The following is a 16718-nucleotide window of genomic DNA, read 5'->3' as shown; positions in this document are numbered from 1 at the left end:
CCAAATGACTGATAACATTGTAGTTTTGATGGTTGAGTTTTCAGTTATATTTTCTGTAATTTTTGTATGCTCTTTTGTTTTTTTGCCTCTTCAATTTTTCCCATGACGTTGTCATTTTATTTTTCCACTTTTGAGTTTCAATGTCTCTTTAGTAACTTTTTTTTTAATCTTTAATTCATTTAAATACAATTTCTAGAATAGCATTGATTATGTTATTTTTAAACCTACTTTAAACAATCTTCAAATCTCAGTTCTAGAAGACCGATAACATCGTATTTAGATTATAGATTTTTGGATTTCCGTCTGTTTTCTGAGAAAATTATTAACACTAGCGCGATTTATTTAAACTATTTTATTTTGCCTGACGATAGGGAAATAGATGTAGTAAGTAGCCATTTTAGTAAAAATAACTTTCTCTTTCTTAAGTTTAGTTGACTTTATTCATGTTTCTTACTCCCATTTTTTTGCACATAGAAAAAACTAGTGACTTATCATTCGTTATATTAAAGCCATATAATGCATATTGATTTTCATCAATTTTGATGAAACAAATACATGATGACATTACCATGTACATTTATGTACATCCCGAAGGTCTATAATATACCCTTGTTATAATTAGACATTTACATAGTCTTCAATGTGAACGTTAACAAAGGTTTGTTTTATGTTATATCCTAATATTTTTTATAGACATAAGATTAACAGTGAAATAGATACGTATAGATAACCTAACATGTCGAAGGTATGACACTTGCAGCAATAAAATTCCCTCTGTCTCTGAACATAAAAACTTAAAATTTCAAAAATATTCATGTTCTTTCTCTGACATCATACACCACTATGCGTTACATTTGTAGCAAGACATTGAAGTTCACGCTGCATCAATAAGTTTAACAATAATTGACCATATATTAATATTGTACGTGGTCGACACTCGTTGAATGTGAAGCTTTATATTTGAATTTCGCCCGATTTTTTAATAAAAAATTGTGAACTGCAGTAGAACTCCTTCTAAGATCGTGTACTCATTGATAGTATGTTCTAAGATAACACACTTTAATTTTTAGTTGTTATTGGCTTTGACCTAATGTTGAGTAATATCTTATTATTATGCATTTGCTTTGGGTTGATTGTTTAAGTATACGTTGTTTTATGTTTTGTTGAGCTAAGTGAAGTGATAACGTGCTTTTACAGTTTTATTTATGTTGTTGTCTTACTCCACTGTCCTTATAGTAAAACATGTTTATTTGTGAGGTTGAAAAAGAATTCTTCCCAAATTTATACTAAGCACAACACTGTTGGATTTGCAAAGATGAACCCATGCTTCTACGACATCGTGCCCACTCTGAATATACTATCTACCCACCTCGATAACTTACGCAACTCGAATGTATGAACAAAAATAAGTTGTTAAAATCATAGCAATAGTCTGGTAATATCTTTCCGCATTGGTTTCAAGAATAATTTAGGGTTAAATAAAGTACATGATGTACGGATGATGTACGGATTATCAATGATTTATCATGTAGATCATCTTTCACAAGTATATGTTTGATAAAGTAAATCCAACACATACAACAATAGTGAATAGGTATCTTGTCTCCGAACACTCCGGTTTCCTCCATCAATAAAAACTGACCGCAACTAGATAGCCTTAAAAGTTGCGTCAAAACACACAACAAAATGATCCCAACAGTGGCAATTGAAGGTTCTCGTACGAAGTCATTTATAGATCAGGGTGGTAATGAACATTATTGGTATTGTCCGTTATTTTCACTATTTCTGTGATGTGATGCTTTTTATAGTTTTGTAGGCCTGTGACTAGGACATTGTTTTATATAATGTGTTTTCATAAGCCGATGTTTTGCTAATCTAAGCTTAACACTTTTAGTTAATAGAATACAAGGTATAAGTTTAGAATCGCCAAACATGTAAATATGCAATAACCTCTTTTATACAACACACAAAACTCGTCTGACAATATTTTCAACGGTGCAAAAGAAGCGAATTAATAAGTGTGTTCAGATGAGAATATGTGTTCTTAAATATAATGTATAATATAAGGTAAAACTTCGATTTTTGTATTTCAGACAATATGGCAACGGACCTTCCTGGATGTTCATTTGATTTGAAGGTAAAGATAAACAACTTTGTTTAATAAGGTGCAGTGTTAAATAGGATGAAAAGACGTAAATTGCACATAATCAGACTAAGATAAATTATATAATTCTGAACCAATGGTTCCAGAGCACTGTACAGTATTTGTTCAATTGTTTAAACAAGAGAATACAGATGTAAACTTATATAGTTTGAAAAAAGCAACGCAGATCGAATAAATGTTTGACATATAATGTTAAGGCATTCATGTTTCTAGATATAAGTCTTATTGTGATCTTGACCTACAGACTTTTTGATTCAATTAAAGCCTTAAGTTCATATATAATAACATAATATTTGAAAGGTGTGCATTCTCTTTTATAGACATCATTTTTGTTTATATTTCATTACGATTTGGTGTTTTTAATACACGAAAAACATTGAGTATATCATTATGTGAAGTACGCGTATGAAATATGTTTAACTGGAAATCCGATATATTTTATCAAATATCAGTTTTCTCCAAGTAATGTGTACTGTCGTACAAGTGAGAGGTTTAGCGCTATAAAACCAGGTTCAATCCACTATTTTCTACATTTGAAAATGCCTGTACAAAGTCAGGAATATGTGTTTGTCATTTGATTTTGCCATGTGATTACGGACTTTCCGCTTTGATTTACCTCTGAGTTAGTATTTTTGTGATTCTATTTGTTGCCTCATGCACCAGTAATTGAAACGTGATCATATTGCAGCCTGTTCATGGGAACAAGTTTTTCGACTCTGAGAATGATGAAGATGACGACGAAAACAGTCAGAAAAAAGTAGGTTAATTAATTTTACAATGATCTGTCGAATGATGTATTGTTTTCATAAGTTATTATTCAGTGGAAGAGATAAATATTAGTTAAATGTGTTAAATAAGAGTAAACTTATATTCTGATAAATGTTTGGACACAAATATCTAGAATATACTCCAATTACTCGCATGCATTACCCTGGCTGTATTTGACAACACATTAGGAATTTTGAGTCCTCAGTGCTTTTCAACTTCATCTTTTGTTTTTACCTTTCTTAACATTTTTTCAAAGTGAAATTGAAAGTTCATCTTTGCATTAATATAAATTTCATTCAAACAATTAACTAATTAAAAAAAAAGTAACTACTTTAGTTATATTAGTTCGAATTTCAATTTATAAAACAATATAGAAAATAATTATAAGTATTTCATTTGCACATCCCTATGTTTTGGGTGATAATCTATATTTTGAAATCAATATAATTGCAAAGATAAAAGACGAAAAACAATACTCTATATTAGATATAACATCAATTTGAAAACTTTTAATTTTTATATCGTAAATTAATTATGATTTATATTTTGATTAAAATCTTTGCCTTGTATCGGTTGTTTGTATGTGATATAATAGATATCTGAATACCTAAATGACACATATCACAAACGCTAATACAGTGTCCATACTCTTTTTTCGCTCTCAGTTTTGTATGTTTTGCAACGTTCAAAGAGAATTTACTACAAAGGTAATTTACTACAAAGGTAATTTACTACAAAGGGAATGCACTACAAAGGGAATGTACTACAAAGGGAATGCACTACAAAGGGAATGTACTTATACTTTACTAGAACACACCCGTGATATCGCGGGTCCATGACTGAATTAAAGACGGTATATATAACTATGCGCAAGCCTTATTTTAGTAATTAGTATTGTCATCTGATAAAGTCATGCCGATTATAAGAGACACAGTTTTCTTTTCTTTCAAATCTTTCTGTTTGAACTCGTCGAACTGGAATTTATCAATTATAAGATACACAGTTTTCTTTTCTTTCAAATCTTTCTGTTTGAACCCGTTGAACTGGAACTTATCAATTATTGGTAATATTAATTATTTGGAAAACAAAAGGTCCTGGAATGGAGTATCTTTTAATCAACAGCATAGTCCTATATCAGTTATAAATAAAGTTGAATTCTTCAATTCGGTGTTTTACGTCATGCCCGCTAACAAATTGAAAACTGTACCTATACGCCTTATTTTTAGTCACAGATTTTTAGTATTCGTATTGTTATCTTAGAAAGTCTTACTGATTAAAATACTACAATAGGTAACAATTTGACAATTTAGTAGTGTCAACCCTGTGATTATGACCCGTGTATATAGCATATTACTTCTGAATACACCGTTTGGTGGTGCGCCTGTCAGATGCGGAACGTACAGATAAGGTAATAGGTAACAGGTGAATATACTATTGGTATCGGTATCGTACTCGATCCGGAACTTCTTAATTATTGGCAATATTAATTACGTGGAAAACAAAAGGGTCTGGAGTGGTGTAATTTTTAATCTACACCTTTGTACTATATTAGTTATGTATAAAGTTGAATTCTTTGATTCGTCGTTTTTACGTGATGACGGCTGACAAATTGGACCTCGTAATTTTAGTATTATAGATAAAGAAGACAACACTAACAATTTAGTATAGCTTTAATCAGCGGAATTCATGTTTGTATAGAAAAAAGTGCAGAACGATAAATGCTGTTAAAATGAATGAGTAAGGCCTAATAAACACGTACAATTTCTCATTCGTTTGCTTTAAAAATGTCTATGAAACAGAGTACGCTAATTACACTTTTTTCGATTGTGTCGAAAGGACCTCAACGTTCGAATGAGTAAACTTGTCTATCTACTTTACCAGCAGCTGAGTGTGTTTGTTCTAACCCCCACGTGTCAGGTGCAACATACTCCAATCTTAATTGACCATTGTGAGTTTTCAAGTCGTATTTAGGCTTACTTTGATAAGCGCTCTCGCTTTCCTCCATTAATGATAACTTCTACAGTAACTACTGAAATCATTAGTGCCATTAGTTGTGCGTAACTAAAAGCAATTATGCAACCGTTTTGATTAAGACAGTAAGATCGTATCGAATATTCCTTCTCCATTATTCCCGAAACTGCAGTACATTGATTGCGTGAGCACAGGTTTAAGTTAAACGGTTGAGGTAGTCTAAGTCGAGTATTGTCTTATGGACTGTTGTTCTCCGAATAATTCAGTAATATTGCAAATCCAAATATTACAAATCAAGTCATTACATCATACTGGACTTACAATCGGTTTTATTAGTCATATATATTATTTAATATATTCCTGATTTTTACTTCAACTCATGTTTTTTATGCTGTAAAATGAAATATATATGTATATTAACAACAGGAAATTCAGCACAATCCGCGAATAGATGAAAAATTGTCAGTGTATTCGACCTTCCATGGTTACGACGTTCACAAGGCATATGCTGGAGGTATGGAAATTGTATAGAAAAGTACATTGTACATTCTAAGAATGTTATAATGTCTAATATGTAGTTTATACATATATGTAAATGTATGTATCGATTTATATAGAAAAAAAGCACATGTTTGCACTTGCTTGTTTTTCGATTTGTAATGGTTCTGTAATGCTCATTTTCATTCTTCAAATTACTTCAGATTGTGTGTATACTTTTACATGTCTTGTCAATACACATTTAATGTTACGTTATAAAAACGTTTGAAAATAATATTCTTTACAAAAGTTATCTTTGAAAAATAACGTATTTCATGACATTCTTTTCATTTTTGTTTATTTCAATTAATTTAAGTCGAATCATTTTGCGAAAATTAAAAAAAGTACTGAAAATTATGTTTTAAAAGTCTCCCATTAGTGACATTGCTTATTTAGATTAGACGCTTAAAAGGGAAAATACTAAAAACAATAGTATTTGTTGTTGCGTACGTAATAGACATGTTTTTGTGATCGTTGTTCATTTTTAACATTTAATTACGTTTAGAACAATTTTGATACTTAGGATGAATGCACGCATCATATTTAAACTGTAATATTAACAATGTTAAGATCGTTGTAGTTTGTGTGAGCAATCAATATTGACAAGGACAGGTAAACTGTATCAATGTTATTATTGCGTGATAATGTCTAAAACGGAATCATATCCTTGTGAAACTAACTGGTCGAATTACATGATAACAGTACAATATATGATGACATGTCCTTCTTCACTCTTATACTAATTCATTTTTCAGAAAAAATCAAAGTTGGACTTCGAGTTGTGAGACCACCAAGCTCGGAATCTGAAAATGATAATAAGTTTGAAAATAGCAAAGCAATTGGAACTATAGTGCATTTAACTGAATCAGGCATGGTAAAAGTTCAATGGGACACAGGCGGAAATGATGAATTTAAGAAGGGAGACAATAACCAGTTTGATTTGCTTTTATATGATAATGCACAAATAGGTATGAAAATAATATTTCATGTTTATGATTACAATTACTGTATACAATTCCTACTTATTTTTGAATTGATTACTATCTGCTTTGTTACACTTGTCAATGGTTAATTTATCATTCACATTCAGAATACAAATTTATAAAACAAATTTAGTAGATAGTTCAATGTTGATCATCGGAGAAAAAAAAAACAATCAGTTCGAGGGCCGCATGGTAATAAGGTTACATTTTTTTTCTGAATGGAGGTTGGGTTTTGTTTTTATCGCAAAAAAATAAATTTGCTTGTGAAAAACTGCAACAACTACTAATCTAATGATTTATGTAATTTATGTAAGATTTCGTATTAAAGGTTGATAGCAATTATTGCAAATGTCTGAAACCATTTCCTTTGAATAACATTGAAAATTGACGTTCAATTGTTATCTCAATCGATGTGATTTAAATTACAATAATTTCACACCAACGTCATTTGCATTATTCGCAAGATTAATTTTAAATTTAAAACACGTCATTTAGATATTGTCAGGAACAGCAATGGACGCGTTTTGTCAAAAATTAAAACGATACACAATCTTTTTAAATAATAGCTTGAATTAGAAAACATTTTTTTCCACTAGCTGAATGTTCAAAAACAGTCATTAGTCTGCATTTGTTTCTTCACCTTTGTTTTTGTTATACCATAAAACGCAGTGCGTTTTTTTTAAATTTTAAGCGGAAATAAATTCATATTGTTCGAAAAACTGGTTTAAGATTTAGGATAGTGTTAATATATTTGATAAAAATAGGCAAACGAAAGGTTAATGAATGATACACAAGTGAAAACAAAACCTCGTCTATATCAAAATGAGCGAGATAGAACTACTAACAGGTTTACATTATCTTCTGGTGATGCCAAACTTACTAAATTATAATCCTGGTACCTTTGGTAACTATTACAACAACACGACTAATGGACAGTTTGAGAAAGACTTGGTCATCTAACGAACGCGGTCGAAGTGGCTGTCCATGATAAACGACGTTACGTCAAGGCCGTCGAAAAATATTGACTCATCTCATGGATCGATTTTTATCACCTACAATTTCCACTTTTAAGACAACCACCTGGGAAATATAGTCCAAGAATATCCACTAAATTGTTTGTTATAAGCTTCGAGAGGCTGATAAGCGTTCAGGACGCCATGTTACTGCATCTCTGCGTTGGACAAACGCATATTGGCAGTATAACTGTGTTGATGCAAACGTCATATTTAGTCATGAGTCGAGATTTCGGTTAAGGATATGTGATGGCAGAATGAGAGTTTAATACGCAAAGATGAACGAAATGCAGAATCATGCTTACTTTAATGTAATCGATTAATGACGAAATGACAGGACGTATCAACGGATGTCTTTTTACGTTTCGATATTGTGCCGAGATAATCCTACCAATTGTCAAAACATTTATCGCAAGACAGAGACACTTGTATATTGTTCATAAGGACAATGTTTGGAGCCACGTTGAATGTTTATGCATTCACTATTGTGGTCAGAATAACATTGACATTTTATCATGCCCAGCTTTATTGCCAGATCTATCAACCATTGACGCATTCATGGGATGAACATGACAAACGTGTACGCAGAGGTTATCAGCCATCCACCAGAGCCATTCGACCAGCTACGAGCTGCTTTGGTGGAATAACATTCCACAGTAACGTATCTGCTTTAAAATTGTATAAGTGGTCGTAGGTTGACTGTTGTTTTAATGCAAGATGTGGTCATACGCGATATAAACCATTTAGAATTACAACGACTTTTCAAATAGTCTGTGCAATATGAACTTTGATCGTTATCTGTTAGATTCTTTATTTTTTTCTCATCCTAATATAAAAAGCTATACTTTTATTTCTTCAGATCTGCTTTAGTAGTTCCTGAAAATATACACTTCGTTGCATTGAAGACCTGTTGGTGACCTTCTGCTGTTGTCTGCTCTATGGTCGGGTTGTTGTCTCTTTGGCTCATTCCCCATTTCCATTCTCAATTTTACTATTCCATTTATATTCTGAAACTCTGTATACAATTGTTTAACAAGTTCATTTGTGCAAAACGCTTTTATAATAAATTCTATTTCACGTTAGTTAAACCTACTAATCGTTATAAGCGTTTTATATTTCCCCTTAGGAGTAAGTATTGTTTTAACTAATCAAAAGTAAAACAAACAAAAAAGTATGCATGGAACAACACATTTTCTTGACGACGTGAAAAAAACGACGTGATTTGGATTATATTCATAACAAGCTTATTCGAACTTATATAGTAAGTATGTTTTCCTCAGTTTCTCTATTTATTGAATATTTTTGAAAATGACAAACACGAACGGAATACAGACCGTTTTCTGATAACACTTGTGAGCACATAATAAATGCTGCTAAATTCCAAACAACTTAAACATGATTATAACCTTGTTTTGATTTGTGATAAATTTACACGTAATGAGGTTTCTTTTTGTAACTTTATTGGGGTGTAAAAGCGTTGACCGAAGTACATTTTATATGAAGCGCGGAAGGGCTTTATTCTAAAAATGTGCGTACAGTCAACGCTTTTACAACCCTATGAAGTTACAAAAAGAAGCTTGCAATACTTATAATTATATTTTTTTTAACTAGGATCATTCATTTATCAAGTTTTTTTATTAAGTTAACTGTGCACTTTATCGTGAGACCTCGTGTCATCATGAATGATTGATGTTGTTGTGTAATGCAATTGACTAAGGAATAACGCGAGATTGCAGTGTAGTCAATCAGAGTAACGTATAACAATGAAACATACATCTAATGTAATTATTATTCAATATAGGTGTCATTCATCCCTATGTCAAATGCGATGGATGCGACGTGTACCCTTTACGAGGAATTAGATGGAAGTGTAAAATCTGTGGGGATTATGATCTTTGTACCGACTGCTACATGAACAATGAGCATGATCGTTCACATATATTCAAAAGAATTCTCAGTACTGATTCAAAAGGGTTAGTTGATAATATCCCGAACTTATACACGATAGCATACACATTTGAATATGAAAAAAAGTAGGTATTTGTTAAAAACAAAAAAAAAAGAAGAAAGAAAACATCAAACTACGATAAGTCGGAAATAGAAACGGAAACAAATTGCAACAAAGCCATTTGCCAGCAAAAGAAGGGCAAACAAATAACCAATGGCAAAAAACACATACAGCCACACGAGTCTTACCATTTCTTTTTTTTTGTAATTCTATGTGTTTATAAAGGCTGAACTAGTTTTATCAGTTCTGTTGATCGTAGTACGCAAATATTGTGTGAATTTTGATCTCAGTAATGTTGTTTACCTGTATGTGTATACAAATGGGGCACACTTATTATTATTTAACATTGATTAACATATAATCTGTTTGAATAGCTCAACTTCATTTGCCAATATAACGAATCTATAAACAAGTTGAATATGCGCTAGTCATGAAACAAGATTTAAGCGATAATTCTATATCTCTTTAGATCATGACTGTACCCAGTCCGATGTTTTCTTTTTGTTTTCCTGGTTGATATTGTGTAACGGTTAATTTATTCCCATTTTCTATGATGTTTTCTCCAGCTGTCTGAATTCCTACACCTTTTCCTGAAATTGAACATTTATTCAACTCTCCTATTTAGTGAGAGCTTTAGCTAGTTATACAACTAGGTTTAATTCACAATGTATAAAGCATGGCTAAACCTAGTCAGATATATGAATTATGACTACTGCTTTATGTTCGTTTTATCTGTTTGAGCTTTTGATTCTGCCATTTGAAAAGGGACTCTCCGATATGAACTTTCCTTAGCGTTCGATATTTTTGTAACTTTTTGTTAGACAAACTTAACTGTATCTGTGGTATCCTTTTGATTTACTTAGTTTTTTTACAAAATAGTCACCTAGTGGTGAAATATCTAATAAGAGAACATGTTTATTGCAGAACATTAAGTTAAAATATATTACTAGTTTCTTTAAATAATGTGTTTGTAATCTTCAGCTGGCAACATTAAAAATAATGTTTACCAGTGAAACTTTTATAAACATATTATAGTCTGAAAGGACATTTTAGAGATTCCCTTTCTTTTGTTTTTTCTCAACATCTCCTTATGTAGCAATTTATCGGCCATTTACTTCGTATATATAAATGCTTAAAGCATAACACAGACTGTTAGCAAAAGGGTTTTCTTAACAGATATAATGTAGCATTAGCAAATTCTAAACATTTGCCATGGTTTTTTTTCATAGAAAAAAAGGCATATATGACTCTGCCATGTTTTTCTATCGGATTTTTGCACAATAAATAATAATTTCTTTTGTATTCTATATACGGTTAAAAGAGATACTTTATATTTAATTTTAGTGAACAAATGCCACCACGAGAAAATCAGAAAATCACACATGCCTTAGGAATTCAACCAAATGCAATTGTCTACCTGTATGGGGACCATAAACATAAAGGTAAACGATCGTCATTATGTAAAATCATCTAGTATTATCTTAGCATAGTGAAACATGTTCCGGTTGCAATATACAGTCGACTCTCGTTATCTCGAAGTCAGCCGGACCAGAGAAATATTTCGAGATACACGTAGTTTGACTCAAACGAAAACCGGAAGTTTGACAGAACAAGGGACACAACTCTTGCTTAGCTTGGTAAAGCTAAAATAAATCCGGGAGAATATGGGAAGGGGGTCGATATTCTGGTATCAGATCGATGTATTTGTATATCATGGTCTTTCATTATTATAATAACATTATTTTTACTTAATATTCAATTGTTTCAGGTACAATTTTCTCCTATGGCTTTTATCCGAGAGAGTAATTTCCAATCAATAGTTTCGTTATTCAGGTCGTTTATAGTTGACAAAATTGTTTATTCTCGGATACAAGAGACTTTAGAAAATTTAGATTCCTCTTCATTTTGTTTTATCTCAATCTTTCTTTTCAAAAGTAAATACAACTGGAATAGAAACGCCGATTGAGTGGTTTTTAGGTGATCATCAACAGAAGTCATAATCCTTACTTTATACACACCCAAGCTCATCAGTGTAAATCACAATTAATTGTTTTGTAAACATTTTAAATACTTTTTCATGAACATTAACAATGTTTCACTAATTATTTATAAAAATTCTATAAAAGATAATCTTAGGTAAACACTCGTGGAAATAGCATGTCATAAATCAATACAGTGGTCAGTGACTGGAAATTTAATTACACGTGTATTGTCAGATTAACTCTTCAATCCATTTAATTGCCGAAGGTCATGTTTTGACATATGTGTATTAGTCCGAGAAAATAATGAATTTTGAATGCTTTTGTTAACCTTGGGATCGTAAATTTAGTTCAACTCAACCAAAATTTCAACTCATTCAATTTTCACTCATCAGGAGTCGAATTACATACATTTATATGGAACAAGTTCGGGACCACGTGAAAATTTCGACTCATCCAAAATTTCGAGTCAATCGAGTTCGAGACAATGAGAGCTAACTGTATTTGATTTACAAACACACCGGATGTGTCTTTTCAGGGCGAGTAAAAAAATTCCTTGAAAACGCTATTGAAACATACAGGTCTGATGCAAAAGTACACTGGCACGACAATTTCGAAGGAAGCTATCGCGTAGGTAGGAATGGACAGTGTGATTTAAAATTTACAGTAGCAACAAAAGGCCCTATGTATTACGAACAACATTTGCCTATTGCAACAGTTGGTGAGTAAATTTAAATCATAAGAAGTAGTCACAGTTATTGCATATACATGGTTGATTCCCTTGCTTAAATTTCCTTTTTTTATATTTTTACTCTATCTTTTTAATACTGTTGAGCATGCATAAACAGTATGTATGATAGAATATGTGGACATTAGTTGAATAAATATAAAACCAAAAGAGACACCATATTTAACACTTGTGAAAAAATCAGTAATGAAAGGGCACATCTCAAAATCATTTGTATTAGTCGGTTTATCTTTTTTACCTATTAGAAACACATTTTTTTCAGAAGTGAAGCATTCGATCGTATTTTCTGTCGTCATTAAAGCCATTCCATCTTGTCGTTCTTTCCAATATACATTTTTTGTAAATGTATATGTCTAGTTCAAAACCCATTACCGAACATTTGAAAACTGTTTTCACCTAAACGAAATTTATGTCGTCATTAAAGCCATTCCATCTTGTCGTTCTTTCCGATATACATGTACATGTCTAGTTCAAAACCTATTACCGAACATTTAAAAACTGTGTTCACCTGAACGAGACAGGTCTTGGCGAAAATACTTGAGCTTACAATTTTAAAATCTGATTACTTTTGTTTTCATTTCAGATATAGTTTCTCAGATTAAATATACATTTTTTAGATACTTGCCATTAACATAATAGTTTTTGTCACATATGTAACGCGCAGAAGTAAGGCAGCCATTGATACATACAAAATCTGATAACCCGTATCAGGGGCGTCTCGTGCGTGCAAATAATCCACTACTGTGACTCAGTATTTTACGGCGGCTTCCGTTTGCAAATAACAAATGACACAACAAGACATAACAGATGGTATTCCGTTTATAAATGCTGCAAGTTTAGAATTTAATTGGTGAAACAAATCATACGTAATTTACAGTCACGTATCATATACTGCCTTATTGATGACGTTGGCAAAGCGTTTCCGTGTAGTTTTATTTAAAACGAAAAATCAGAATACAAGTTTCCCGGATTTTGAAAATCAGCCGCTTCAAATTAAAAAAAAAGTTTGAATCACAAATATACATTTCTTGTAACAGTTGAAAAAGTTGAAAGATATACAGATCAACCTAATATACTATTCGATGTGAGCCAATGCTCAATATTGAAGACCGTACTTTGACCTATTATTGTTTGTTTGCTTTCGCATATTATGACTGTGATGGATAGTTGTCTCATATCACATCCTCTTATATCTATTGTCTCGAAATATAACATGAATTTGCATCGGCTCATAAAACGTTATTTATACGTATTATTTGCCTCATACATTGTCATATGAAAAACAATTGGTATATTATAAAATGATTAATACATATTCTTTTTTCGAATAACGTCTTGGGTTATGACAGGATATTAGGATGATACGATATGGCCATTATAGAAAGGTCATGATGCATATCTTTATTACCACGTGAATATAAAGTTGACAATGGCTACGGGGAATGTATCAAAGACAAAAACAACCCGACAAAAATGTAAACAACAGCCGAAGGCCATCAATGGGTCTTCAATTCAGCGAGAATATCCCGCAAACGGAGGTGTGCTTCATGTGCCCCCTGTACAAACATGTATACTAGTTTAGTGATATTGGACGTCATACTTAACACAAGAAACGTAATGTCAACATCATACAAGCTAACAAAGACCAAAGGCTCCTGATTTGGGACAGGCGAAAAAATGCAGCGGGGTTTAACATGTTTTTGAACACATGTAATACTTTGTTGTGTAATTTGTAATGCAGAAAATTTACAGAAAGGCGCAAGAGTTGTAAGAGGTCCTGGATGGGATGACGATAACGTGTGTGATGGTGGACTAGGATATTTAGGAACAGTTACACATGTAAGATTTAATCAAGCAAATTGTTTCTTGTAATATAGCTTTTATTTTCCCGGATATAAAAGAAACTATATGTATGTTTATGGTTTTGTTGAAGTAAGTGGTCAACAGAGAACGTCTCCGATTTTACTTTAAAATTGAAAGTGACGTGGCATGAACTATTATATTTAGGATTGGTCTAATTTATACTGATAAAGCAACTATTATAATAACTGAATCTTGGAGAACACCTGACATACTCTCTGGATTTATTTGGGTTCTTGTGTTTTTTTTCTGATTTGTGTTTACTTAACTTTTATATGTTGTTTGGTATGGTTTTTATTTTTGTTGTTCTGTGATGTTGTCAGTTCGTTTATGATGAATAAGATTAAATATTTCTGAAGTATCGTTTGCCTCTATTATGTTACATTGTTAACGACGAATCATTTGATAGTTTTTGTTTTGAAAGACATAGGATAAATTGTCTGTCAAGATGAATTCACCAATACTGATAATTCCAAAATAAACCATATGCAATACTTTCTATTTGCATTAGGTTGGAGATTTCAAAGGGAAATACAATATAACAGCACAAGAAGAATCAGTAAAAAACAAACACAGCAAGCGCATGTCAAAACTCGACATGGTAACACTTAAACTAGATGTAAAAGTACAATGGGATAATGGTAATATAGAGGATTACAGTTTGTCTAGTAATTGTTTACGACTGTTTGACAATGGACCATCAGGTACTGTTATTTTACAAATGTAACATACTTCTTAATAGCATGTTTAACTTAAGCTTTTTGAGCATATGATAATGATCACATTAATAATGTGATGGCCTTCCTAAACAGTTATTAGTAGAACACATAGTTTTTATTTTAATTTTATTTTCGTTTTGATTTGATCTTAAATTAATTTACTATGTTTTTGTTCAGTTATTGTTTCATAATAAATAGAGTTGTTTGTTTCTCGTTATAGATTTTTTTTCACATGTTTTCACTACGGCGACTTGTATAGCTTACTATAACACTGCTAGTATACATGTTTGTCTACATAATTACATCGAAGTACTTCTTTTTCCCAAACTTATAATTTTCCTCCAATAGATACTTTGTAGTTTATCATTAAAGATGGTATACTTTTGCTTTATTATTGTTTCACTTGTAAGGTCTTTGCATCAGAAATAAACATTTCTGTAACTTTATGACAGTGTGACACTAAACCCACAACGGGAAGGATTGTGCCTAATATACTAGTCAACAAAAGAAACGATACACGAATTTCAAATAAAATTGACAAAAAAATATTGAATATAAAACAAAATGAGATACACTATTTTAAAAAGCTTTCATCGGCAATGTATGCACATATGATGATGAAAATCAAAACCTGTCGAAAGTAACTAAATTCTGTGTTGATCCTTTTTTACACATTCCTCGTTTCCATTCTCACTTTAACTAATTTTAACATTTGTCGTTTAGGAGTAATACTCGTATTGCATTGTAAGGTAAGGTTTTGAAACAACATATGAGCAAAGTGGATCGTGACTGATCTAGAAAGATAGGAAACACACACACAACAATTAATAATGCAATATCCATATACGAGTCCTCGCAGCTACTGAAAGCTAGTTCAAAGTTATTTAATATACGAATATATAATAAATAAACCCTGATCTTTAAGACTTCGTATCAATCAGTATACATTCAAGGAATTGCTTCGAAAGACGTCAACACTGCTGTTGGCATGCATGATCCTGTGCATTGCCAATATAAAATAAAAAAACCTTAACAACAACCGATTGGATCATGAAAACTGAAAACAATACATATAAAGCAATTGATGGGGACATGTTAAAGTTTAAGAAATAGAATAGTAGTTTCGATTAAATACGTTAAACAATTTAATAAGAACTGTAAACGTACAGAGACACTTCCTTATCAAATGCGTGTATTAATAAAAGAAATAAGGAAACGTTTTATTCCATTTGTTGTTACAAAATCGTCTTATTTATAAAACATTATAAATACCAAAGCGTTAAGATTACTTAATATGCTTAATGGTCGCCTATATTATTTAAAATCAAGCAAGTTTATCAAGATGCTCTTCTTTTCAAAGATTCGTTACGATTATTTGAAAAGCTTTATATTAGTTGCTACCCTTAAATGCAGTATCGGTTTACAACTTTAGATAATAACTAATATTTCATAAACTACAAGTATGAACCTTCAACTTTTTATCTAAACTTAGATACTCTTAATCGAATGCTTAATGTTTTGTTAACAGGAGTTTATCATGAGGGTTATGTTTGTGATTGTTGCCGTCCTAAAGAGTATATACGTGGCATCAGATGGAAATGTAAAACGTGTCATGATTTTGATTTGTGTAATATTTGCTACATGTCCGACGAACACGATCTTGGTCATATATTTCAAAGAATAGTTACTGCAAATGTAAGGTTAGAGTTTTGCCATGAGTAGCAGAAATTCATTAATATTTTTTTTATAATCTTAGAAGTGTATTGATAAAGAATACTTGTTTTGAGCATTTTATACTTTATTTCCATATGCCATTTAGATATGGCTTCTCTTACAGTCTTGCAATGCGAGTTTTGATAAACTCTTATTTAAATATTGCCATTAATGAGTTTTGATCAAGTATCTATTAAAAATAAAGTGATTACAATACTAACATGTTTTTTTGTCATAACAAACCAATTGAATTAA

The 16718-nt window shown here is 31.5% G+C and overlaps 2 protein-coding genes across 2 annotated transcripts in view; both read left to right on the top strand.

Moving 5' to 3' along the window:
* The first annotated feature begins 336 nt into the window (after positions 1-336).
* LOC143057481 (E3 ubiquitin-protein ligase MIB2-like) lies at positions 337-14043 on the top strand. The gene is made up of 9 exons (XM_076230789.1): positions 337-384; positions 2094-2137; positions 2853-2921; positions 5330-5417; positions 6196-6408; positions 9238-9409; positions 10789-10886; positions 11962-12144; positions 13913-14043. Exons 2-9 carry the CDS (start codon positions 2099-2101, stop codon positions 14041-14043), a joined length of 993 nt encoding a protein of 330 aa, XP_076086904.1. The 5' UTR covers positions 337-384; positions 2094-2098.
* Positions 14044-14548: 505 nt separating this feature from the next.
* LOC143056427 (uncharacterized) overlaps positions 14549-16718 on the top strand; it is a 34070-nt gene continuing 31900 nt past the window's right edge. The window contains exons 1-2 of the mRNA XM_076229515.1: positions 14549-14735; positions 16279-16450. Coding sequence (XP_076085630.1) covers positions 14615-14735; positions 16279-16450 — 293 coding nt within the window. The 5' untranslated portion in view covers positions 14549-14614. The remainder of the gene's footprint in view (positions 14736-16278; positions 16451-16718) is intronic.

Source organism: Mytilus galloprovincialis, chromosome 13 (genome assembly GCF_965363235.1).
Source record: "Mytilus galloprovincialis chromosome 13, xbMytGall1.hap1.1, whole genome shotgun sequence".
Lineage (NCBI taxonomy): Eukaryota > Metazoa > Mollusca > Bivalvia > Mytilida > Mytilidae > Mytilus > Mytilus galloprovincialis.
This window is presented reverse-complemented; position numbering and strand designations above follow the sequence as displayed.

Bases quoted from the DNA above. Each gene is read 5' to 3' on its own strand.
- LOC143057481 (XM_076230789.1), top strand. From the start codon at position 2,099: ATGGCAACGGACCTTCCTGGATGTTCATTTGATTTGAAG. The intron at 6,409-9,237 runs GTATGAAAATAA...TATTCAATATAG, and splicing joins ATATGATAATGCACAAATAG to GTGTCATTCATCCCTATGTC. The intron at 12,145-13,912 runs GTGAGTAAATTT...TTTGTAATGCAG, and splicing joins TTTGCCTATTGCAACAGTTG to AAAATTTACAGAAAGGCGCA.